This window comes from Aspergillus homomorphus (genome assembly GCF_003184865.1).
Source record: "Aspergillus homomorphus CBS 101889 unplaced genomic scaffold BO97scaffold_35, whole genome shotgun sequence".
In the NCBI taxonomy this organism is placed as follows: Eukaryota; Fungi; Ascomycota; class Eurotiomycetes; order Eurotiales; family Aspergillaceae; genus Aspergillus; species Aspergillus homomorphus.
Window position 1 is genome coordinate 309689 of NW_020291921.1, and position 8561 is coordinate 318249.

At 53.8% G+C, this 8561-nt stretch overlaps 5 protein-coding genes across 5 annotated transcripts; 2 read left to right on the top strand and 3 right to left on the bottom strand.

Annotated features, from left to right (window-relative positions):
• Nucleotides 1-550: 550 nt before the first annotated feature.
• Nucleotides 551-1380, top strand: BO97DRAFT_436675 (palmitoyltransferase YKT6; the record flags this gene model as incomplete). The annotated part of the gene is made up of 4 exons (XM_025697801.1): nt 551-571; nt 638-803; nt 920-1200; nt 1261-1380. 4 exons carry the CDS (start codon nt 551-553, stop codon nt 1378-1380), a joined length of 588 nt encoding a protein of 195 aa, XP_025548935.1.
• Nucleotides 1381-2811: 1431 nt separating this feature from the next.
• On the top strand, nt 2812-3830 carry BO97DRAFT_351239 (uncharacterized protein; the record flags this gene model as incomplete). The annotated part of the gene is made up of 2 exons (XM_025691970.1): nt 2812-2951; nt 3008-3830. 2 exons carry the CDS (start codon nt 2812-2814, stop codon nt 3828-3830), a joined length of 963 nt encoding a protein of 320 aa, XP_025548936.1.
• Nucleotides 3831-5084: 1254 nt separating this feature from the next.
• Nucleotides 5085-6218, bottom strand: BO97DRAFT_407527 (YjgH family protein). The gene has a single exon (XM_025695659.1). The coding sequence runs from the start codon at nt 5988-5990 to the stop codon at nt 5532-5534; it is 459 nt and encodes a 152-aa protein (XP_025548937.1). The 5' UTR covers nt 5991-6218; the 3' UTR covers nt 5085-5531.
• A 63-nt stretch (nt 6219-6281) lies between these two features.
• Nucleotides 6282-7148, bottom strand: BO97DRAFT_395829 (GNAT family N-acetyltransferase; the record flags this gene model as incomplete). The annotated part of the gene is made up of 2 exons (XM_025694053.1): nt 6282-6553; nt 6713-7148. 2 exons carry the CDS (start codon nt 7146-7148, stop codon nt 6282-6284), a joined length of 708 nt encoding a protein of 235 aa, XP_025548938.1.
• A 349-nt stretch (nt 7149-7497) lies between these two features.
• On the bottom strand, nt 7498-8561 carry BO97DRAFT_160609 (uncharacterized protein; the record flags this gene model as incomplete). Its single annotated transcript, XM_025690222.1, has 2 exons — nt 7498-7535; nt 7844-8561. A coding segment is annotated over one exon (716 nt), but the record flags the coding sequence as incomplete, so codon positions are not given.

Here is an 8561-nt window from a genome sequence, read left to right on the forward strand (position 1 = left end):
ACAGGCTTTCATAGAGAACTGCTTCTTACACTGCCTGTCATTGCGGTTTCGTGAGTATATGAAGCATCTGTCCTCTATTGTTGATATTGACATTTATGAGACCTTGTTCTCATTGTGGCCTGCGTTTGGGAGTTTCATGGGCAAGGACTGCTGTGTTGAAGCATGCTGAATAGTATTGGTTGTATGGTTGTATATATACTATCCCAGATGGGCACCTGCCACAGGACCCGGGCTCCGGCCAGTGACCAATTTACTGCCCTCAGATCGTTGCCAAGGCCAATCTAAATTATCTTTCTCAGGTCCTTGAAGAAAGTAGCTTTACAGTCGGAGGCAGCAAACTAAGTATTCAAGTCACGGAGCTCACAATATCATGCTTGATTTCTGCCCAGATATGAATGCTAAATACCGAGGACATTTCGTGATGATAACAAAGAAAGCCGCCGATGCCCCAGGCGCCAAGGCGGTGAGCAGGGCAACCTCAACCGGATCCCCGCAAGCTTTCCGCTGGTCATCGACGTCAGCCTCACAAACCTAACCCCCAGTCGTCAAAATGAAGATCGTTTACATCGGAGTGAGTGCTTTCTTATCAAGTCGTTCCCATCAACAAGTCATTTCTAACTTGTTCACCTCGTCTTAGATTCTCCAAAATGGCCAGGCTCCCGCGGTGGAGCTCTGCGCTGAGCGCGAGCTGAGCAGCTACTCGCGCTTCACCAGGGGCAGCGTCAGCGAGTTCATGACCATGTTCAGCAAAACCGTCGCCGAACGCACGAAACAAGGCCAACGGCAAGATATCCAAGAACAAGGCAAGTTTCCCTCCACTGAAGTGTATCTTCCTATTCGCTTTCTGCCTTCGCCTTTGTTACCTCTCTGCCTCCATTTCTGCCACGCCAGCCAACCCCTGACCGCCGCCGGACCGCAGACTTCACATTCCACGTTTACGCGCGCACCCAAGGTATCGCCGGTGTAATCATCAGCGATAACGAGTACCCTTCACTCGCCGCTCACCAGGTCCTCTCCAAGACCCTTGACGAATTTCTCACGCTCCACCCGAACGCCGGTGTTTCACGGGAACCGATCTCCTTCCCCTCCCTCAAGACCTACATCCAGGCCTACCAAGATCCCCACCAGGTGGATAGCATCCTCAAGATCCAGAAAGAACTGGACGAGACCAAGATCGTACTTCACAAGACTATCGAGAGCGTAAGTTGGATCTCTGGATCGCAGGGTAAGGTGACCGACTCCCGCTGACCCCCCCACTAGGTTCTCGAGCGCGGCGAGAAGATCGATGACTTGGTATCCAAGTCGGAGGGTCTGAGTGCGCAGTCGAAGATGTTCTACACCTCAGCCAAAAAGCAGAACTCCTGCTGTGTGATCATGTGAGGGCCCACTCGATTCGAGTCGCCAGTACACCCCGGCGGAACCACCTCAGCTACCGATTATCATGACTTCCTTTTGAGAGCGTTTTGTTTGCTACAGGGCATTCGTTTGCAGTGCTGGACCAGTTTGTTTGATTCGTGAATAGTGTGGGAACAACCGGGTGCGTTGAATTACGGGAGGGTAGACTAGGCATTCTTATTTGCTTTAAGGCCCAAACAGCAGCAGTCAAATGCAGTGTGGGCATCGATGACCTGACGCCGTCGCACTCAGGACAGCGTAGCGACCGTACCGCCGCCGTAGGTATTTATCTCCGCGCCCTTCTTTTTTTTTCTTTTTCTGTCCGCTTTTGCGGTCACGGCGGTGGATCGGGAAAGAGGGGCGCATCGACCATCCTTATCTATCGAAAAAGGGCGGTAGTTGCGGTGGTGATTGGTGGCAGGTTCAAGCTCATAAGTATTAGACTTGGTTATTGCAAATTAGTGGATGATTATCAGGGTTATGAACCCACTGATCCCCCAGCCGGGCCCTACCCGTGGTTCCCGCCTGGAGGCGATGGGAATGGCTACATTTCGGCCAATTTTTCTACCGTGGAGGCTGTTTTTCTTTTGTTGTGAACAAAGAAGACGAGAGAGAGACTTCTATACTGACTCTTTGTGTGCAGACTTGCTGTCAATCGGCGGTGAAGAGGAGGCAGACAAGCAGGGCAGTCTCAAATCTCATGAATGCCTCGCCCCTCGTCAGGGCACAACTCCACCCCCTGACCCCTCCCACTTTCCTCAAGTGGATCGGCACCGAGGCTGCTGGGCCTCCTAGTGCCTGCTGGCACACTTGCTGAAAGGGCAGATTCGGCCACTGGCACGCAGAGTCAGTCGTGTTCTCTTTTTTCTAGAAAGCGATCCACACACAGCCTCAGTTTCCATTATGTACTCGTACCTTACGTAGCAGCATCGGCCTGGGGCTGCCTATCGTTTTCCATGCCCGAGGCTACCCGGGTCCCGGCCCGGTTGGCTTCCATTGGCCACACCCGCCGAATATGCCCTCGCTCCGAACGGATATTGTTGTTGCGCTGTGTGGGAATTGATGTTGCCCAACCTTGGGATACGCCATCACCTTATTTTGTTCGGCTTTATTTTATTATCGCGCTGGGTCCCGGGGTGGCCCTCTCCTTTTCGCTGCCCGCCCAGGTACTCTCATTCCTTTTCATCTCCAGTCCAGCGTTGCGTTTCAGCGGTTCACATGCAATCATAGGTGGGCGCTCCCCTATATACTATACTTACCGTGCCGGGCTGACTGATTTGGATAACAGATACCCTCACTTCATTCCTTCTACGCCTCTCCTTTGTTCATAGGATCGCTTGAACATATCGTTCCGTTGGTCGGAACCCGCATTGTCACTTCCCTAGGGCAAGGAGTGCCCTTCAATTCGACAGCACAATGGACCACGATCTCGCTCTCCAACAGACCTTCCCGTGGAATATCGAGCGCAACCGGCTGGCTGAGCTCCTCACGGCAGATGTCACGGTTGCTGCTGGCTCAGCAGCCTTGGTCACTCCAGCCGTCATGATCTTGGACAGGTACAGCTGCCATCCGGAGTCTCGAAAGTGAATGCACGTATTGACCTTCTTGCTAGGCTGGTGGTGGAAAAGTCCTCACACAATCAACCTCTCCTGCCGGCATTCCGTCGACACTTGTGGCTCTCCATCACGCAGCCCGCGACCTTCCTCACCTCTCGACCGAGTCTGCTGGTCTGGTCCCTTTACACCGCAACGTTTGCAGCAGCCAATGCCACCGAGACCATCCTCGGAGAGGTTTATCCACACATCGACCATGCGATAGCCACGACATCGACCTTCCTGACCACCTTCGTGGTCAACTCCTCCGTTGGCATCTGGAAGGACGTCAAATTCGCCCAACTCTTCGGCTACAACCACAACACCAGCACTGCGGGGACAACCAGCCCTCCACCCCCAGCTGCCGCCGCCGCATCCAGCCCGGCAGCAGTAACCAAGCCAGCCGCTGCAGCCGCCGCCGCATCCCAGAGCAAAATCCTCCGCTCCGTCACCCGCTCCATTCCCTTTGCTACATACTCCGCCTTCCTTATCCGCGACGCCCTGACGATCTTCGGCTCCTTCAGCCTCCCAGCGATGGTGTCCGCCTCAATTCCCGACTCGATCGCCTCGAGCGAGTACTCCAAGATCCTCCTCGCACAGCTGGCCATCCCAGCCTCGATCCAACTCATCAGCACCCCGATCCATTTACTCGGCTTGGACCTCTACAATCGACCCATGGCGGTTCCGGCCGCGGACCGAATGTCTCGAGTGAGCCGGGATTGGATCGGAGCCTCGCTGACGCGGATGTGTCGCATTATTCCTGCCTTCGGGATCGGTGGGTTCGCCAACACCGAGGGGCGGGCCTATCTCCATGAGCAACTGCGGCAATCCGGTGAGGAGTGAAACATCTTTTTTAAAGGCACTCCGATGAACCAATATATCTCAATCGTCAATTTTCCAGAGCATTTCAATATTTTCAACAACCGAATGACTCATTCAGTGCATTGCGGTCACTGCACAAAACCTGGGTTTGTGATCAAGCCCACACAACCCAAATCCTGCAACCAAGTTCGGCGGTGGCTCGGTGAACAGAGAGCGTGTTGAGTTTCCAGCGCGAGGCGGGGCGGGGCGGGGGCGCGCGCGTGTTCAATTTTGCCCTTCTTTTCTTCTTCGGGCTAAGCGGCACGTGCTGGGTTTCGCCGGGACCTCTCACCGCCCGGCAAAGCCCCTCATTCCAAAAGTAGGTTGAGAAGCGCGTGATCCAGTGAACCCTAGCCCTCGGGATCTACCCAATCGGGCAATTATCGAGGCAGCCTCGGCGGGCGTCCGCCCCCCGCCACTGACCGGGCCGGTGCAGGGCCGGATGAAACCATCAACAAACTACCACACCGCGCCCTCCTTGCTCTTTCCCCCGGGAAACGTTGATTACCGGCATTGGGGGTGGGAATTGATGAAGGCGGGGGAGGGGCCGACCAGCACCGTGCTGCTGCTCCGAGGTCGGGTGATTCTTTATCACCTTTCTCTGTCTATCGCACTTTGTCGTCATCTCGGAGATACCAGGGCAAGGTTCGGTCTGACTGTAAATAGAAAGGTGGATCTCTTCAGGCCTGTGGCTGTGTTACGCTGCGGCGGTGCCATGTTTCTGTTTTTAGGCTACGCTGGCCATAGTCTACCAGATTGGTGACCGCCCTAACATAGTATAGTATGTATTTACTATAGTACCACTTTGGAAACGTATTCGACTGCCTGTTCCTGTTCTAGTCTGCTGGGCGTCGCTGCCTGATTCTGGACTACAGATAGAACTTCCTCCGTAGCGTATGTACTGTACTACACGCACCGCCATCAGCTGCACAATACACTACTGTACACAGACAGGATAGTACAGCAGGAAATGCCTCGGAAGGCTGCCGATCACTTGCCGGTGGCCATCTCTCCCTCGCATCTTATCATCCCCACTACCGGTTTCCCCGTATCCTCCACCGACGGGTATAGTCGGAGAGAATAGTGCAGATAAGGAGACATGGTCATCAGGAGATGGCCTCGATAGAGTACACTAGTCATGTGAGACCAATCCCGATATCATCATTGTTTCTTGTTCACCTGCCCAAATCGCAGCCAATCTACTGTATCTATACAGTTACCAGAGCAGTGGCTTCAGAGCAGCACGGGATGAGGTTTCGTTGATTTGCGGCCTCCGTCCAAGATACAAGCTTATGGGATGCGATTCGACTACGGGAAATCCAAATTTTGCTACGGGCTTCAATGAACACACATGACTTCTCCAAAGTTGGGTTGTTGATGATGGTTCAGGGATTCTACTGGAACAGGGAATCGCCCAGTATGAACTGTTCACCAACCGGCTGACGCCAGTACATACATGTTATGAGGCCTGCGATACAACAACAAGTCACAAGTTTTCTAACCAAATTCCATTCAAAGTTGAACATACAATCTGCAAGCTCCCTTCGACTAATCCCCCAACACGATAACTCAAACACCAAGGAAACAAGTCCTACTTGACTCGTCGAAGACAACACCCCAATGAGTCCCAAACTCACAACTCCCTACCATACAACCAACCTCTTTCAATCATGTCAAAGTCAACTAATCCACCGCAACAGCATCCACCTCAACCTCGACCAGCATCTCCGGATCCAACAAGGGCACAACAAGCATTGTCGCCGCCGCTCCCATGGGGACGACGTCACTGCTGCTGCTGCTGCTGCTGCTGCTGGCATTGTTACCCTTCCCCAGAACTTCCCGGAACGCCTCACCAACGGCAAGACAGTCCTCGCGCCGACTGACGAACATCTTGACGCGCACGATGTCCTCGGGGCCTCGACCACCGAGGGCTCGGACGGCTTTGATGCATTCTTGTAGCGCCACACGGGTCTGTTGTTTTGCGTCGCCGGGGAACAGGATCTGCGGGACGGCTCCGGTGGAGGGTTTGGGGTCGACTGCTGTCGTGCCGGAGACGAAGATGTGTTGGCCGTGGCGGACGGCGCGATAGTAGCCGATGATCTCTTCGTAGGGGGAGGAGGTGGCGTAGCATTGTTTTGACATGTTGGCTCACGTGGGATATGCGGTAGTTCGGTCGGATAGAGAGGCAGAGGCAGGGGGTGATGCAATGAGGAACTGAGCCACGGATGTAAAGAAGCAGCAGCTTCATTCACGGACGAAGATATTCAAGGATGTATGACTCATTACCAAGCATGGGCCCCTGTCTCGTATAGACGGAGAAACAAATTCCGCCTGGTGGATCTATCCTATCAACTCTATACTCTACCACCAACCAACCAACCAACCCTACCCCCTACATACAAACACTTAAACACTATTCTCCAAGAAACCCCCTCAATTTTTGATATCCTGATCCAGACCATAACCCGGATCCCGCATCATAAAAACCCACCTCTGAACCCCCCACCCCCCAAACTCCTCAAAATCCATCCTAAACTCCCCAAGGTCCCGCCACCCATACTTCCTATAGATGGGATACCCTTCCTCCGTCGCCTCAAGATAAACCCGCGCATTCACCGCATCGGCCCTCTCCAACCCCCAGCGTAGCAACCCGGACGCAACGCCTTTTCCTTGTTCTTCGGGCAACGTAGCCAGAAGTTCAAGCACTATCCCATAGAACCCACCAGATTAGCCTTTTTTTTCTCATCAGACCTAACCCAGGTCTAGAAACTTAACCCCGCCCAAATCCATCCCGCCCCCCCCCCAAAACCAAACCCACACCGCGAAAGGAAAGAAGAAGAAAGAAAAAGAGAGGATAGACAGACCGAAATCCCCTTCGGAAAGATACCGCTTCTTCCCGCGCTCCAACCCCTCATAGAACGAATCATACGCCGCCCGGTTCCCGCCCGAGGGGAATAACTCCGACGATCGCGAGGCCATTCGCTGGGCTTCTTCTGAGATGGCGGGGATGCGTGGATGTGTCGTTGGCACTGTCGATGAGCAGGAAGTTGAGGTTGAGGAGGAGGGGAGGGTCCAGCGCGCGTAGCCTACGATACGGCCAGTCGAAGGGTGCTCGGCGACGAGGACGTGGGTGGTTGGGTCGAGGAGTTTGGAGAGCGTGCGGGCGGTTTTTAAGGGCCGAGGATCTGTGGTTCCTTCTGGAAATAGATTCTCCCAGAAGGGGGTGCGCGCGAAGGCTTGGATGATGATTTGCGTGAGGGATGGGACGTCGTGTTCTGTTGCTGGGCGGATTGTGTACATCTTTTTTTTTTTTTTCTCTTTTATTCGGTTGCTTTCTGTTTGGATTTTTGGGATGGGGAGGTTATATGGAGGATTGGGAGTGTATACTGTATATGGTTGGGTGGTTTTTAAAAATGAGATATTAAAGGTTTGTTCAGTTTAGGAGGGAGGGGGTGCGGGTGAGTTGCGGAGGAATCACTTTTGGTATTGAGGATATGGGGATGGATGGTTCAAGCGGGGAGTCAATGCGGAAATCGGAAATAAAGGGAGGACCTCGGAATTAATGATGCCCCTTGATAGAGCTTTGAGTCATGAATAAGGCGTAAGTGGATGCAGCAACTACAAGGTCGACCGCTGGTTGGCTATCATGCCCACACTTGGATCGATCTGGCCTAGACGTCTCCATACCTAGACAAGAGGAACCGTGAGCCAGAGACTCGAACCTCCTGCACAAAAGATCATGTTCTACAATACCACTCAGGTGAAGAAGGAAAAATCTGTTGAACTCTAGCGAATGTAAAACAGGATAAAATACATCATAACATGCGGGATTGCCCCTCCCTTTGTACTAAATGAGTGACTGAGTGGAATCGAGTATGTGATACAACAAATAACAGAACTTTCGGTGAACATATTCAGTCAGAAACGTGAAATAGAGACATTAAAGAGGAGAGGGTCTGTGACAAGAAAAGTTCTAAGGGAATGAGCAGGCGGACCTTTACAGAATCAATGCCAAGAGAGCCACAAGACCATAGAAGATGGAAAAGACGCCAGCGTGAGGCGCGGGCAGAGGTGCTCCAGCCCCCGTGAAGAGAACACCAGTGGATGAGGCGGACGGCGCGGCCGGAGGAAGGTTGGAGCGGAGTGTGGGTTGGTAGGCGTCTACGCCCGTAGAGTGGGGGCTGGGGATGCTCGCGGTGCCGGTAGGAACGGCCTGCGACGAGAAAGACGTGGCAGAGGACGCGGGAACGTAAACTGGGATCACATGGAAAGTGGAGTCCTGTTGAATGGTGATACTTGAGGCGATCTGGTCCATGACAACCGGCTCCGTCGGTGCGGGAGCGGCAGTTGTCATACCACTCTGCAGGACACTGGTCGCAGATGGCTCGGAGCCCGGAACGTGGTGGGCTTCGTCCAAGTTAGGGCTGAAAGGGCTCGTCGAGGCCGCTGCCTCGTGAGTGGGGTTAGACTGCGCAGCAGGCTTAGTAGGCTCACTTGGTGCGGAGTTGGGTTGCGTGGGCGCAGGGGCTTCCGGTGTGGACACGGCGTCCACCTTCGACGCAACACCGGTCTCAGCAGCCTCAGGCAAGGTGCGCGTCACAGTGCGCACAACCTCCTGAACAGTAGGCTCGCATGAAGTCGAAGCCTTAGGCTCTGCCTGCTTAGGGGGTTCATCCACATGAGGGGACGCTTTTGGTTCCTCGGGCTTGTCCT

What these genes read in the sequence shown, in the direction of transcription:
- BO97DRAFT_407527 (XM_025695659.1), bottom strand. Translation starts at nt 5,990, where the DNA reads ATGTCAAAACAATGCTACGCCACCTCCTCCCCCTACGAAGAGATCATC.